The following is a 17400-nucleotide window of genomic DNA, read 5'->3' as shown; positions in this document are numbered from 1 at the left end:
ACAATGGAATTGGCAGGGGGGTGAGTTAAAAAAACACCCCTCATTCTTCTTGTTTGATCTCATACATATTGTTCAGCTTTTTTTGACATCACTGGACTCAAAGATGGTCTGGACCACGCATCTTTGGTAATGTCAAATATCCCCTACATGATTGGAAATGCTACAGGTCCAGCTGCTTCTGAGTGAAGGATCTTGAAGACCAAATCTGAAGAGGTCAGCACAGAGTTGTTCACTTCAATTTCCAAAGATCATCCAAAGACCATCCAAACTAACTGCTTGTTTGTGCCAGGGCCAGACTTGGGGACCCTCTTAGGCAGCACACTCCAGAGTCCTGGCTCATGCTGCCAGTCCTTCCCTGCCACCCCAGGCACTCACCTGGTAGCAACGAGGGTAACAACAGAGGCAGTGATGGACACCAGGGATGCAGAAGACACTGCAGCAATAGAAAGCCCAGGCGAGGTCCTAGCAGCCACCGGTTCCCTGGCCATGACAACAGGGCATCCCCATGCCACAACCCTGGAGAGGTCCGGCAGCCCAGCTGGAGAAAGGTGGCCCGGGAGATGGGACTGGCAGACCAGCACCACTGTAGGCAACTGCTCAATGGCAGTGAAGAAAGTGACCCTTGGGAGGCCCAGCCACCCAGCTGGAGGAGGATAGCTCAGGAGATGGAGCCAATAGGTCAGTGCTGCCACAGGCAGCAGCTTAATGGCAGTGGAGAAAGCAGGATTTGGCAGTGTCCCTGCTCAGGGGCAGGCAGAAGGAGGATGGCAACACAGCAGGCAGGCCAACAGGATGGAGGGAACTGGAAGATGCCAGGCAGGGCCAGCCATAGCACAGCATCAGCTGTGGCTGCCTAAGGCAGCCAGGGCAGCAGCTAGATTGTTGGGGGTGGGGCTGGGGGTGGAGACTGGGAATGGTGAAGGGATCAAAAGGGGAGTCCGAGAAGAAGCCGGGAAGGAGTGGCGAGTGTCTGGCCAGAGAGCTCAGAGCTCATCCTAGAGAGCAACTGAGGAGTCACAGGTGACGTTAACCCAACTCACTCTCTTTCTGACACTTGGGACCACACCCTGGCTCATCCTGGGTCTCATGATGACCGATGGCACCAGGAGCAGCTCAGGGCAGGGCAAGCATCACACTGCTCAGTGTACAAGGAGAGATCCTCACTCGGAGAAGTGGCACAGTCCTCAATAAGGAATTCTGGCAGAGATGGTTCTGATACAAAATCTGAACCAGTATTGGAGTCCTCATCAGATTGTGTAGCATGGTTCAACATTGGTTCCACAGCAGTGTTGTCTTCTGGAACCGTGGTAGGAACCAATGTATACTTTGATTTTCACATGGTTTTGAGTGAACTGTTACATAGGGGTCTTCATCATGGAAGAAGTAATGAGGAGGCAGGTAAATACCCAGCAAGCCTTCATATCCACATGTATAATAATGAGCCAGTTTGGTGTAGTGGTTAAGTGTAGTGGGATTGTAGTCTGGAGAACTGGTTTGATTCCTCACTCCTCCACTTGAAGCCAGCTGGGTGACCTTGGGTCAGTCACAGCTCTCTCAGAGTTCTTTCAGCCCCACTCACCTCACGGGGTGATTGTTGTAGGGATAATAACAACATACTTTGTAAACCATTCTGAGTGGGTGTTAAATTGTCCCGAAGGGCAGCATATAAATTGAATGTTGTTGTTGTTGTTGTTATAAGAAGAACCATAGAGAGAGTAATGGAACCGATAGCATCTTGGATGATGAGCGAGTTCCAGATGATTGTTATTATCAGACAGAAACAAGGAACCTCTCTGCCTTTCAACAGACCATATTGGAGAGGGTGGCAGCAGGGCTGTAGATGGTTCAATGACTTCAAGAATTTCACCCTCTGAGAGAGATGGTAGCAAAGCAGAGCAACATCTGGGAACTGGAGATGGAGTGACATGGTTCCGGTTCGTGGATGATACCTTTATCATTTGGAGCCATGGTGAGGAAGAATTGATGGAGTTTTTAAACCACCTCAACAATATCCACCTGAACATACAATTCACCATGGAGAGAAAAATCGAGGGTAAACTCCCATTTCTAGATACCTTGGTCATCCGCAAAGCAAACTTTCAGTTAGGTCACAAGGTCTACAGGAAACCAACTCACATGGATCGGTACTTACACAAAAACTCCAATCACCACCCTCAACAGAAAAGAGGCATAATAAAAACATTAGTAGACCGTGCAAAACGGATATGTGAACCGCACTTTCTCAACGAGGAAATTAATCATCTAAACCATGAACTTCAAGCAAATGGCTACTCCAGAAATGAAATCAGAAGAACGATTAAACCAAGAATAAATCAAACAACTAAGGAAAAACAGTCTCCTACAGAAAAAGTGTTTTTGCCATATATCAAAGGCATCACTGATCAGATGGGAAAGCTTATGAAAAAGCACAACCTATAAACAGTATTCAGACCCACCAGAAAAATACAACAGATGTTACGATCAGCAAAAGACAGTAAAGACCCCCTCACCTCTGCAGGAGTATACCGCATACCCTGCAGATGTGGACAAGTTTACATTGGGACCACACAGCGTAGCATCCAAACAAGAATAAAAGAACATGAAAGACACTGCAGACTTGGCCAACCTGAAAAATCAGCGGTGGCTGAACATAGCCTAACTCAAACAGGACACAGTATCTTATTCCAGGACACCAAAATACTGGACAACACTTCCAACTACTTTGTCAGATTGCACAGGGAAGCCATTGAAATTCATAAGCATAAGCACAACTTGAACAGGAAAGAAGAGACTTTAAGAATGAATAGAGCTTGGTTTCCAGTCCTGAAAAACACCAGGCTAATAAAATACTCTACATCCTACAATAGCCCTGCAGATAAGATTAGCATATCAAGCACCAATCCATATGCAAAAAAACCTCCTCAGGATACAGTGAAGCATTAGCATTCCACACCCTGGGAAACTCTTACAGGATGATGCAACCCTAACTCACCTTCCTGAGTAGATATAAATTAACTGATAACATCTTCTCCACAGTTTGACACTGAGAGATCTCTGTCTTTCGGTGCTACATATCTGAAGATGCCAGTCACAGCTGCTGGCGAAACGTCAGGAACTACAATGCCAAGACCACAGTGATACAGCCCGGAAAATCCAGAACAACCATCGGAGATGGAGTTCTCAGAACCTTGGATGGACTTGATGGAACCAAAGTGGTTGGACATGAAGAAGAGGATTTCTTCCTCTTGTGTAACTTGAATGTTGAGGGTTTATTGACATACTTCAACTTGAGCTTAGCCTTTTTTTCAGGCAGCTCTGACTGACACTATGATGGAACCGAGGAAGACACGGCTGGAACTGATTGGTCCTTCTGAGCCATGTCAGATGCCAAATATCCTGGTAGAACCGAGGAGGCCTGTTCTCAGTGCAGCATTGTGATCAAAGTTAATAGAGTCCTTCAGGGCTGACTCCCAAAGAACCACTTTAAGCTGTAACACCCTTTCATGATGTGCTTTGGGTATAAATTGCTTGCAGACCGCACACTGCAAGCTGTCATGTCCTTTGCCCAGGCTGAAGAGGCATTTGTTGTGCCTGTCTGATTGGGCTATCTTCATCCCACAATGGGAACACTTCTTGAAGATGGCTTCAATGCCATGGAATCAAAGGCCCTAACTTGTATAAAGCACGATGGATCCGAGTAGCGGAGAGGAGACATCCTTCTTCAGCAGTGGCAAACAAAGAGCTGAAGGAGGGAGCTGCATGTGGAAGAAAAGCATACAAAAAGGCTAGGCAAGCATCTTGCACCTCTGGGAGCTTTAGAACATCTGCAGCTGGCCTGTGCATTCACAGATCTCATGTGGGACTGCACAGAAGACTGATGATGAACAGTGAATGAAGGTCATTCCCAGTGTGGCTCCTCTGTAGACAGATAGTTTAAGGTCATAGGAGTCTTTGTTTTACACCATCACTACAGTTTACTATAGTCAGTACCAACTTATATACAGCTAGAAATTATAAGACAATGGTTTGGATTCTATGACTCTCACCTACCAAGTCTCCCTGCAGCAGAGAAAATCAGAGATATAACAAACAGGATTTGTAGGCTGTAGCTCAGAGGAAGAGCGGCATGGGATCCAAACCAATGTCTATCTACATTGTTCACCTTGGATGATTAAACTGAAAATCCTTGCCATTTTTGAGTACACTGCACCGATTCTATTTTGGCTGAATTTGTACTGCAACATACCATGAACATTCAGGGCAGTCCACAGCTCATCCCAAGCCCGGTCCCCAATCACCACTTCATGTGAAGGGCTTTTTTAAATGTGAAAGCTAGTGTCTCTTTCAAGAGGCAATGGCCTCATGTTGAGTATGAAGGAAGTAGAATGTGACATCATATAATAATTCCAATAACAAGAACAGCGACTTCATTTATAACTCTTGGTTCTCACTGATTCTCAAGAATATTACAAAATACAAAGAAAACCCCCCGACCAAACAGCACAAATCTCTAATAAAGAAAACAATGCAGTGGTCTAGGACTGAAGAGTTGGAAAATGGCAATGCAAGCAAATAATAAAAGAGAGTCTAAGGCAACAAATCATTCAATGAATGTAACTGTCTAAGTCTGACTTACCCTAAAGTTGAGCGCATTATGATAGTTTAGTATGGCTCTACATGGCAAAATACATCTAACTGTATAGATATATCTGTATCTAGATGTATAGATATATCTATATGGGCTCAGGATCTCTCTAAACGTCTAGTTTAGTGAATGACAAGCAAGTTCTTGTTTATTGTCCTGCGAGATATATAATATGCTACTGGTCATGGAAGGACACAAGAGGTTGGCCAGATTAAGCAACTTTGCAAACTAAATCATTAAATTCAAAAAGATCCAACTCATTTGGCATCTAAATTACAATGGTGATTAGTTTGTCCTGAAAGATTATTTTTTAAAATCTATTTATCAGAATCTAATGGACAAAACATGTCATTTTACCTTGACAAATACCCAGTAATGTATAAAGACTCAAATGACTATTTGGTACACTGACACACTACAGGACAACTCCTTGGTCAGAACACAGAGATTACCCTCTATACTGCGGGAAGGGGGGCAGCAGGTAAGGTACAAGTAATGCTAAAAGTACCTCCAGACATATTTTACCTGTATCGTCCTAGCAGAAGTTTTTCTTTAACTTCAGAGGAAGACTTAAAAGCCTCAAGTGGCAACTTGTCAGTAAGTTCCCTTCCTTCAAGATAGTTCAAATCCTCCATAACCACACTTACTACATGAACATCGCTTATGGAGAAACCAGGGTTTTTTCCCCTTTAAGTACACTAGAGGCTGGAACTACACAGCACAGTAGAAAAAGAAATGGAATGTTCTATGTGACCTCAGCCACTTTGTGAAGTCACATCTACAACTCAGGAACAGAACACAAGATATAAACTAATATGCATTCCCAACTGAAGGAAACACACTGGAAATATTAAGAGAACTGGAATAAAATAGCAACTAACAGAAAAGTAGTTAACTGAGTAAGATGATGCTAAGCATTCACACTAAAAGTCATGACAATTCAGAAATCTCAAAAGTCCTATTAAAGCAATGGAACTATTAGGTAAAACATGCTTACTGGGACATTAGATCCCATTCCGAAACACAGTGCGATTCAAAAAACCAAAACAAACTTCATGATCAAACATGATTTAGAGCTAAATTTTCAAACTGCAACTGCTTCAGCCAAAGGGTATACTCCTGTGGAAACAGAGGCAACTTTAAGAAGTAGTTTAAAATATGGTGGGGAGGTTTGCTGTTCACAAAGAAAAAAGAAATTCCTTTGAGCGTGCTCAATGGAGGGGCCAAAGCAGCTCTTTGGATCACATTTATTCAGAACTAATTCCAACCCAGAACCTCTTCAGTTGTCACATTTTGCTCAAGTGGCATTTTGCTACAGAGTATACATTTCCCCCTACAATTCACATCTATTTTCTTGTCTTGTGTTCTTAGCTATGATGGATTTGGCTCCTCACAGCTGCCTTGGTTGACTGACTAGAGCAGCAAGTGTCATTCCTCCTTTCTCTTAGCTTCCATCAACAGTCAATGCTCATCTCACAGCTGATCCAGTCAATCTTCCTCTCGAATTTTTCATGAAGAAGCCATGTCTCATCCAAGTATACTAGCAATGTTTGCCATACTCCTGGTCTTACTAGCCTTAATACATGCCCACCTTCACATCAGGGAAAGTATAAAAACCAGAAATTTAAAACAACTGAGAGGTTCCTCTTACATCGTGAAAACAAGTGTTGATGATTTTCTGGACTGGGAAAATTGGAGAGTTAAAAATGGAAATGGTATAATATGATAGAAAGCAGAATTGGGATCTAGGAGACCTGACTTTAAAACCTACTTCTGCTATGGACTTGTGTATGGATTTGAGCATATTACCCACATTCAGCATTATTTCCCCATTTGTAAAATGGAAAATGACCTACCAAACATGGTTGTTTCAAAAGACAGCACATTAAAGATAATAAATCACTTTACATATTAAATGCTTTTGAAATTAAGATTGTAGGAAAAGTGGCACAGACATGCATCCATACAAAATTCCTCCCAATCAATATTTTATTAAAATAATGTACCCCATCTTAAGGAATACACAGCTGGTAAAGACAGGTTGCTTATCCATAACTGTTGTTCTTTAAGTGGTCATTCACACTGGTGGGTTCTGCATTTGCACAAAAGCCAATCTTAGAAACTTCTAGTGGTACTAAAAAGGTGTGAAAATCTCTCTCTCCCTTGGTGTGGAGATACACTGTGCATGCCTAAAGGGGAGGAGTTGTGCCTCTTCCACTCAGTTCCCTTATCCTCAAATTTAAAGCATACTACCTCTACAGAGGAAGGAAAGTAGGTTGTGTGAATGTACATATGACCATTCAAAGAGCAGCAGCTACAGGTAAGCAACTTGTCTTTACTTCTTTGTGGTCTCTGTGCTTCAAACTGTTGGGTGAAGACTAGCCTTTGCCTACATTAAAGTGGAAACAGGTGCTACTAGAAGATGGATTAAAGAATGGCTTGCCCAAAATAAACTTCCCTCTGAACTCTTATGGCAAATGTTTAATGCTTCACAAAAGTTATGGGCCATGCCCATGTGGCTGCTCAACAGAGCCAGGAAACAGGAGTCCCTTCACAAAAGCCTATGATGTCACCACTGATCTGACTGAGCATGGTCTGGGTCAAAGTGGTGGCAATTTTTGTGCCAACTTGTAACAAGACTCAGTAATATGTGAGATCCAGCAGCTGATCTGTTGGGATCAGTTGTGTCTGCCAGGCTATGAGATAGAGCCGTAAGTGCAACCTGAAGGAGGAGGTGTGGTGATGTAAAAGGCCAGCACCTTCCTCACATCACAGGAGCATCCTTTCTGCCTCGTTAGTATGGACAGCAAAGGAAGTGCTCAGGATGATATCTTGAGAGGAAAGTTTGTTGTCAATGACAATATGGATTCAGGAGAGGAAGGAATACAAGAAGGGCACTGAGAACAGCAAGGAGCTCCAGGTAGATTATGTGTACATACCTCTCCTTGCAGGACCAGTGAAGGTTAAATGTCGATGCTGGCAGTGAGCAGGCCTAGAGGAAAGCATCACTAGTCAGGCTAAGAATGGTTGAGACAGTAGGAAAGATAACTTGATTCAGATACGTGGGGTCTGACCTACAAGTAAGGGCATAACTAACTTCTGGCAAGAATGTGTTGGAAGTCCTTGAGGGAGTTGAAGTGATGGAGAAACCATTGTTGGATGGGTTTCATCCACAGTAAGGCAAACTGGACAATCAAGAGTTGCAGCCATAAGCCCAGGAGTCTTTTGATGGAGGCAGTTGATTGTGTGGGGCAGAGATAGAAATGGCTAATGAGATGAAAAATAGTATCCTGTCACTTTATAGATAAGCCCTGATGCTCATTCCATCAAGAACTACTCTTATGAATAGAATCCACTGAGAAGTTTCAAGGTGTGACTTCTCTCTGTTGACCCTGACAGGTATTTCAGAAGGGCAAATGGGCATGGAGCTGTCAGCAATTATAAGATGGGAAGATAATTATGCTGCAGCGCCTCAAGTGAGAAGGCAACCGCAACCATGCATTTGGTCAAGACCCTTGGGCCAGTGGAGAGGCTGAAGGGTGGCACTTTGTACAGGAATCATAGAATCATAGAGTTGGAAGGGGCCAAACAGACCATCTAGTCCAACCCCCTGCCCAGTGCAGGATCAGCTTAAAGCATCTCTGACAAGTATTCATCCAGCCTCTTCTTGCAAACTGCCAGTGAGGGGGAGCTCATCACCTCCCTAGGCAGCTGATTCCACTTTTGAACTACTCTGACCGTGAAAAAGTTTCTCCTAATATCCAGCTGGTACCTTTGTGCATGTAATTTAAACCCATTGCTTCGGGTCCTACCCTCTGCTGCCAACTGGAACAGCTCCTTGCCCTCCTCCAAATGACAGCCTTTCAAATATTTAAAGAGAGCAATCATGTCCCCCCTCAGTCTCCTCTTCTCCAAACTAAACATTCCCAAGGCCCTCAGCCTTTCTTCGTAGAGCTCAGTCTCCAGACCCCTGATCATCCTCGTCACTCTCCTCTGCACCCTCTCGATTTTGTCCACATCCTTTTTGAAGTGAGGCCTCCAGAACTGCACACAATACTCCAGGTGCTGCCTGACCAAGGCAGTATAGAGAGGAGCTATGACCTCCTGCGATTTCAATGCTATGGCCCCTTTGACACAACCCAAGATTGAATTAGCCTTTTTTGCCACTGCATCACACTGACTGCTCATATTTAGTTTACAGTCCACTCTTACCCCAAGATCCCTTTCACATATACTACTGCCCAGAAGTGTATCCCCCATCCAGTATTTGTGCTTCCCATTTTTGGAGCCACTGGGGAAGGCTCAGAAGCAGCCAGGCAGTGAGCAGACCAAATGCCACACCCCAGGTGGGGATGGAGTGGGTGGGGCCAGGAGACTGCAAGCTGGGAAAAATTCAAGAAATATGTGGAGAAAAAGTGGGACTTGAAGGGGAAATTGTGGTCTTTGGATAGTTGTTAAGCGGAGATAGAAACTTACTTAAGGTTAAAAGGGGGTATATTATTATATTTTAATGGATTAGTATAGTTATAGAGTTATAGTATTGTAGTATTATAAAGTTAAGAGTAAGATAGTATAATTATTTGGAAAAGAATAAGATTGAATAACAAGATTGTATGGGTAATAGGGAGTATTATATGATATTTTAATGATGTAACAGAAGTAATAGATTTATAATATAGATAATAGGTATTTAAGGAATAGTATATATATATATATATATATATATATATATATATATATATATATATATATATATATATATATATATGTACTTACTATATACTTATATAATTGTCATACTCTTAATTTAGATAAGTATTAAATCAAGATAGTTAATAAAAGTAGATAGATTAGATATATATTATATATATTATAATAGATTTTAAGAATTTATATGGTATATGATATATTCTTTAGATTAAGTTGGGGATGGAAAACTGTTGGGAGTCACTAGAAAAAGCGGGGGGGGGATGGGGAAAATGCAATGGGGTGGAAAATGATAATGACTTGTATGTTTATATTTGTAAACCCATCCAATAATTTTTTTTTAAAAAAAGAGAGAATGGTGGATGGCTGTGTGTGGATCTGAAGACACTGATCGCTGGTGGGATGTTGAATTCTATGGCATACAGTCTATGGTAAGCACCCACTGGTTAATAATGATGAGCTCCCATGCAGGGGACTACTGAAAGAGGTGGGGTGGGAGGGACGAGAGAAATTGCTCTGAGCCTCAAAAGCTTTTGGTGTCAGAGGATTGTTTGAATTGACAGGCTGGAATTTCAGACCTGAGAAAAATGACTGGTTTGTTGGAGGGACCTCCAGGTAGAACCCTCATTAGAGGAAGAGGAATTGCTTGGTGCTCTCAAAGTAGGTGCACCAGTATCTGGTAGATGTGGCCTGGATGCAGAAGGAGTAAGGCCCAGGGGCATAGTCATTGTGAGCAAGTCCCAGATCATCTTTAGAAAGTCACCATTCTTGGTGCGCGCATAAGAATGTACTGCCGCCCATGCCCAGACATTGAAGCAAGTGTATAGGAGAAAGTAAATTTTTCTACATGAGAATTACAGTGGAGTATCATGCCCCTGATGAAGCAAGACAAAGGGACGAAATCTAAGCTTTTCAGCCGGCCCTTAGATTACTGCATTCTGATCTCTCACAGACATCAAGGAGGAGTCTGTGAAGAGGAGGAGAACGGATTTGGATACTGTTTTTTCATCCAGGAATTTTACTTTAGAAATTTACAGGAAAGATACATTGTTACTTCACTCTGAAGAAAGACACTTTGCTTTTGGAAACTTAAAGGAAGATACACGGATATTGTACTGTCTGGACTCTGAAACTTTTGTATTATACTTGGGTCATTCTGCAGACCTATATATCTTGTTTCAAATTGTGATATAATGTATGAAACTTATTGTAGCATATTGCACTAGATTATTAAGCTTTATACAGCCTTTAACTTGATATATATTGCCTCATTACTCCTGTGAATTTTTTCTTTTTACCTACCAGCTTAGTACAGGAGCAGCCTCTATTGTACTGGTGGGAGCAGGGCTGGATCTAGGGTTCCCAGCGCCCGGGACAACCCAAGTCCGGCTGCCCTCATGAGCACGCACAGCGTGCGTGCACTTCTGACGCTGAATGATGATGTCACATCGTGACATCATCATGAGGGGTGGGCGTGTTGCCAGCTGAGCGGCGGCAGCGCCAGCGGCTGGGAGGCCACCTGCACCACTTGCCTGCCTGGCTGAGGGGGAAGCCAGCTTGCCATGCGCTCCCTGTCCTGCAGAGCAGGCGAATGGCGCAGGTGGCCTCCCAGCCCTCTGTGCCACTCACTTGACCAGCAGGACAGGGAGTGCACGGCAAGCTGGCTGCCCCCTCAGCCGGGCAGGCGAATGGCACGGAGGGCTGGGAGGCTGTCTGTGCCATTCGCCTGTCCTGAAGGACAGGGAGCGCACGGCAAGCTGGCTGCCCCCTCAGCAGGGCAGGCGAGTGGCGCGGGCAGCCTCCCAGCTCTCCGTGCCATTCACCTGCCCAGCTGAGGGGGCGGCCAGCTTGCCATGCGCTCCCTGTCCTGCTGGGCAGATGAATGGTGCGGGCAGCCGCTCAGTTGCCCGCGCTGCCGCCGGCGCGCTCCTGATGGCTGGCAGCTGCGCCCAGCACCCCCTCTTTGGCGGAGCCGTGGCCAGACTACCCCCCTGCCCCCCTCAATCCAGCCCTGGGTGGGAGGGCTACTGGTGGGTGGCTGTCAAGAGTCCACTATCCCTAGTATTGGGTCCAACTTGAGTAGAGCCTCCTTTTCCATTTGAATTTGCAGGGCAACAGCTAGCCACAGTAGTTGTTTGATATAGATAGACTATGGGAAGAAGGAGGCATCAGTGTAGGGGCTGTTGATGAGCCAGAAACCATCAACATAGTTGCTGTTGGTGTGGTTCAGGTGGAGAAGCCAGTATCATAGGCTGAAGCAGTGTATCAATCCAGGGAGTGGGAACAAGATCAAGAAGAACACCAGTATGGAGAGTGGTAGTCATGGGACCATTGATATGGTGATGGACAGCAGCACTGAGATGGAGACCAATCATGTCACAGTCTATAGGAAGGAGACTGATGCCTGAGGGAATAGCAGGATGGAAAGCAACAGAAACAGTGTTGTCTGGATACTGAGGATGGAGATTGAGAATTGCAGTGGCCACAATGTTGATTGTGGTATCTATTCCATTAGGCATGATGGTAATGAAATAGTCACAGTACCAAGAGTGGCCCCTACCACTGGGTTGGCCAGGCTCCCTCAATAGGTAGCCTTTTCTCTCTCTCTCCCTACCTACTCCTCATCAGCCTTCCCTTTCCCTCATCCCTTTATAGGGCCTCCCTGGGGGGAACCCCCTCCCCCAGGCTTCGCCCTATGTGAGCCCACCTCCCCTGGCTTGACAGATAGCTGCCTCAGCCCACTGGGAGGGGCTGCCCCCTTTAGCCCCACCTGGGTTTCTAAAGCCCCATTGGAGGGCTGGCCAGTCTCCACTCACTTCTCCTGCCCCGCTGCTATCTGGGCATCTCATCCCACCCCCAGCTGCAGGGTTGTGCAGGGTCCTGGGCTCCACCTCTGCCCTGAGGCATGGTTGTCAGAGGCTCCGTCTGAGGTGGCTCATGCTGTGACGATGCCCTCTTCTGCTGCCCAGCTGGTTGTTGCAGTGGCAGCCTCCTACGCCACCCAGCTTGGCTGTTGCGGTGGCGTTGGCAGCAGTGCTCTCTCCTGCCACCCAGCTGGCTGCCGTGGTGGCATTGTTGGCAGCAGCATTCCCTCCTGCTGCCCAGCTGGCTGTTGCGGTGGTGGGTAGTGCTCTTTCTCACTGCTCAGCTGGTTGTCGCGGCAGTGTTGGTAGCAGCACTGCTTTCAGGAGCTCCCGGCTGCCTTCCAGCCCACCATCCAGATAAGTGAAGGGGGGTTGGGCTCCCCACCCCAGTCAAGCAGTCCTTATAATAGGGAGTATCTTGAATGACTTTGGTGTCAGTTGATGCTGAGTGGTTGCACAAGCATCCTCAGCAGAATCTTCCAACTGGTTCTCAGAAAGGGAATGACGACTTAAGTGAGAGCATCTGTGTCAGGGGCAACTTATATTTAATGGTCTTCAAGATTGGCTCAGGTTCAACGAGGGCCAATCTGAGGTCAAGCAATGTCTGTGAGGGTCTTGTGTGACTGGAAGTTGAGCCGCAGCAGGAGGCAGCAGTGACCAATTACTGCTTTTTCCTCTTTTTCTTCTCTATATATGGAAATGTCTCTTAGTTTATGCAACCCAGGTGGTGGCATGCCATGGGCCAGTGTGGAGCCCAACAGTGAGGTTGAGGATACCAATATCAACATGATGTCAGTACTGATGTTGGTCTCAGAGGTAGTTTTGATACAGATGATTTCAATAGAATCTATGTAGTGCTTGGGGTTGACTTCACTGTCAACAGCACTTGCTCTCACAGGAGGAGGAGGCAGAACTGCATAGTGGCTGGTTTGCCTTATACATTTTAGGCAGTGTTTACAGGCATCAATCTTGTGAACCTTTCCAAGGCAAATGAGGCAGCAATTGAAGCTGTTCATTAATGGTAGTTTTCCACTGCAATCCTGGCACTTTTTAAAATGGAGTTTTTGCCATGGACAAAGGCTAAAAGAGAGGGGAGCAGAGTCCCAGAGAAGAAGAAAAAAGGGAAATACTGAATCCAAATGAAACACCACTATGAAAGACTTTGAAGAAGTTCCCAGTGAGAAAGGTGAGCTATAAATAAAACAAGGAGAAGTCACCAGTAGGGTTTGTTAAATTGTATTTATTTAAATATTTTGTCATAGCACTCAGCTTATACCTCATATACTAGTGTGGTATAGTGGTTACAATCTCATACCAGGATCTGGGAACCCCTGCTTTAAATCCCCGTTCTGCTCGCTAGGTGACCTTGGGCCAGTCACAGACACTCAGTATAACCTACCTTATAGGATTGTTGTGAGAATAAAATGGAGAATGATGTAAACTGCTTTGGGTTACCACAGGGGAGAAAGACGGGGTAGAAATGAAGCAAAAAAAGTAAAAAAAAATTAAATCTTCCTACAAGAATAAGAAAATTCATCTGAAAGATATTTAATTTGAGTGTACATATGCCAATATGAAACAGCCTGAGTTTTCAGATCACAAAAATCAATGGTTCAAACTGCTTACTATTACTGCCGTTCGATTTATTAATTAAGTAATTCATGATCCATTTAAAATGCTGCCAAAAGGAAATATTTACATGCCAATCAACACCCAGAACTACCATAAACCTAAATAATATGCACTGAAATATTGGCAGCCTTCTAGTCCACATCTAGTTTCCTTGTAGATAGTAACCATACTGGGTACTGTAATTACTGGTAATATTGATGTTTATCTGTAAGGTTTTATGGTCTAGGGCTGGTATTAGTGTGATTTTATGTATCTGTATTATGTTGTATGTTTTGTTTGGATTTTATTGGATTTTTCTTATGTTTTACTGATTTTAATTGATATAATTGATCAATGTGAACAACTTTTGAGTTTTTAACCAAAGAGAAGAGGTATAACTATCAAATAATTAAATAAATAAATAAACCCTAGGCTTGGTGACATTCTTCCAGAATTTGCCAATCATTTAGTCAATCTGATAACAATAGTTATTTGAAAAGGCTGACATTCCTAGCAAAATGCATTTGAAAAAAGCACTCATCCTGCTGTTCCTAATTAGGAACAGTCCTATATCTAAAACCTAAAATGAAGTAAAAGTGGTTTGTGTCTAAAGCTCTTGGAAAGTTCAGAACAAAACATCCCAAGCAGTAAGATCATCAACCATCATACATAAGCTTTAACCTACCTTAATAAAACAGCTACAGTGAGGACTTAAGAGGTTCTTAAATCCAAATCATCTTTCCTTTTCAGTTATTTTTAAAAAGTACCTTTTGTGAGAAAATCTGAAAAATACTGAACAAAAAAAAATCTGTCCAAAACCTTTGCAGGTACTGTTAGGAACCAGAGTGTAGCTCTATTCCCAAGAGACTATGGCGAACTCATATAAAGACTTACTCCAGCTGTTTCCGCACAGGGTTTTTTTGCGGGTTCTGGCCCCATACAGCTTCTATGTCTCTATGGAGTTCTGCACACATGGTCAAAATACTTTGGTTCAGTCTCCAAATTGCTTTCCAGACTTTTTGTGTTCTGCATGGTAAAAGACTGTATCAGCTGCAGAATTAATTTCCCTCTCAGTTTTCCACACATATTCCATTTTTTTTACACCAAAGTTAAAAGATAGCCTTTTGCATTGCAGAATATTTTCTCCAACGTTAGCCCTGGCCTTGCCTTTTGCCCTTCCCTTCATCCCCTTGGGTCCTGACTGGTTGAACAGCAATATGCAACTACATCCTTTGCCCCACTTTCTTCCCTCACCACTCTCAGCCTTAATTTTGTCAATGTGTTCTGTGACCTCAGCAGTAAATATGCCCTCTTAAAACACAAGATTCTGCAGAAGAGTGTTGTGTTTCCTGTTTTCTTAGTCCAGGTTGTTTTCTCTTTCTCTTTTTAAACAACAACATTGCAATGTAGGGGTGCCAGACCCCTTGTGGGGGCAGGGGATCCCCCGCCCTCGCCCCCACACCCCACCCCCACTTACCTGGCCAGCGGGAGGGCGCGTACCCTCCGTGCGCACTCCCCTGTGGAGCTGCAGCTCCCGTGGATCAGGCCCATTTTGAGGCGCTGTGGAGCACAGGAGCGCTCTGCAGCGTCTCAAAACAGGCCTGTTTTGGCCCGGATTGGGCCCATTTTGAGTCGCTGTGTAGCGTGGGAGCCTGTTTTTGAATGCTGCGGCATGCAGGAGCACCACCGTGCTCCGCAGCGGCTCAAAATGGGCCCAATCTGGGCCAAAATGGGCCTGATCTGCAGGTGCATTTTGGGCCGCTGTGGAGTGCAGGACCGTTCCTGCGGAGCATGGTTGCGCTGGGGGGGGGGGCGTGCATGTGCAGCATGATGACATCACTTCCCGGAAGTGACATCATTGCGCTTTGCGGTTGGGTTAGCCTAAGCTGAGAGTGTATGACTGACCCAGCATCACCCAGCAAGCTTCCGTGACAGGATGAGGATTCGAACCTGGAGTCTCTCAGGTCCTAGTCCAATACTCTAACCACTACACAACACTGGATCACAAGTAGGAAGAAGCTGGCATCTAATTCTTAAAATATGTCCTAATCCATAATACAAGGTTAGCACATAAAACCAGTGAGCTTAATTTTGACTGGATTGTGCCCTCCCTCTTTGTAATCATAAATTATTATGACCTTTGTGTATACAAGTAATGATATCAACTTAAGTGTAAAGGCTAAGTTCAAAGTCTTCAGTAATCCAGGGTAGGAGAAGTAAAGTTAGGCTGCCAATGATGCAGAAAAACAGAAGGTTACAAGTACCTTAGTCTTCTTTATTCTACATGCCTAAGAATTCTCCCAGAATGCATATTTCTATCTCTGCATCTGTCTATAGGAGACTAGCATATACTAGGTATGGTCCCAAAGCAAGGAGCTAATTTAAGCCTCAAAATCACAGAAACAGAGAAGAATGAATAATCGTCTCATACAATGCAAAGGGAAATCATTTTGAAAGAAATGCGGTTCCGTGATGATTTCAACACCCCATTGTTAGACAGTTGCAGCAGCTTTATCAATAAACTGAGCCAGCTTGACATCTCGTTTTGTCAGCCCTCCGCAGTCATGGGAAATGAGAGTTATCTGGACCTGTTAACAAGGGAGGAGAAAGAACATTATACTTCATCGGCCAATGTACTCTATGCAGGCTGACCAGATCCAGATTCAGACTGAAACATTTTCTCATGTATTTTGATTTGTATATTTACAAATTGATTTTTAAGAAATCCTTTCTGCTGACTGTAGGCTGGAATGGCACAGCTTTTTCAAATAAAAAGCATCACATAACACAGCTGTCAGGTGAGCAGCCTTGAGAGAACTTGGAGACTAACCAACAAGAGCTCCAGCATAGAGCATGGAATGATTTAGGTCTGGGATTCTTGTGCTTCTTCCAGAGAGAGGTGTCCAATTAAGTTACTCATTCGTTAAAAACCGTTTCAGAAGGAAATCAGGTCACCAACTCAACTGCAATTGCCAAGCTATGTGACTCAAACCAGCATCCTAAAGGTAAAGAAACTGGCAATACAGAATGCTATGATCAGCAGCTGCTTGCAAGGGATTATTTATATTTTCCCACTCTGGAATAATGTGTGCTGCTTTACGAAATGTTCCTTTTTAGCCAGAAAGCAGAGGTCATGCGGTGGGTGGAAGGTGGAATACAGCTCTTACGTCTAGATGATCTTTCTCCATCTCTAAGATGATATTTAAGCTATTTCGGGAACAGCTAAAATGTGCTTATTTTGCCTGCCTGCTTTCCAGTACTACTGAATATAAATTTCGATGCAAACATAGCAGTTTGTTATTATCAGAAAGTATGCTGTATATATGTGGCCATACAAGCCACCCTTAGATTTGGTTTAAGATGTCTCATAAATATTTATCTGAAAGTAAACATTTCTCACAATGAAATGTGAAAGGTTGGAAAACAGTACTCATAAAGCACACATCATGAGCCTCTCTTCATTAAGTCTGAGGTTCTTCCTTGTGTTTTTTATTTCAAGGTGTTTCCCCACAAATCTTTCTTAATCTATAAGGGGGTTTTGTGTATGTGTGCCTTGTTTTGGAAGCCAGAGGT

General features: G+C 44.1%; 2 protein-coding genes across 2 annotated transcripts in view; both read right to left on the bottom strand.

Annotated features, from left to right (window-relative positions):
- CATSPER3 (cation channel sperm associated 3) overlaps positions 1-5280 on the bottom strand; it is a 49232-nt gene extending 43952 nt beyond the window's left edge. Inside the window, exon 1 of the mRNA XM_054976354.1 lies at positions 5171-5280. Coding sequence (XP_054832329.1) covers positions 5171-5280 — 110 coding nt within the window. The remainder of the gene's footprint in view (positions 1-5170) is intronic.
- Positions 5281-13436: 8156 nt separating this feature from the next.
- Positions 13437-17400, bottom strand: part of PCBD2 (pterin-4 alpha-carbinolamine dehydratase 2) — a 56513-nt gene continuing 52549 nt past the window's right edge. Inside the window, exon 4 of the mRNA XM_054978515.1 lies at positions 13437-16415. Coding sequence (XP_054834490.1) covers positions 16320-16415 — 96 coding nt within the window. The 3' untranslated portion in view covers positions 13437-16319. The remainder of the gene's footprint in view (positions 16416-17400) is intronic.

This window comes from Eublepharis macularius, chromosome 4, assembly GCF_028583425.1.
Source record: "Eublepharis macularius isolate TG4126 chromosome 4, MPM_Emac_v1.0, whole genome shotgun sequence".
In the NCBI taxonomy this organism is placed as follows: Eukaryota; Metazoa; Chordata; class Lepidosauria; order Squamata; family Eublepharidae; genus Eublepharis; species Eublepharis macularius.
This window is presented reverse-complemented; position numbering and strand designations above follow the sequence as displayed.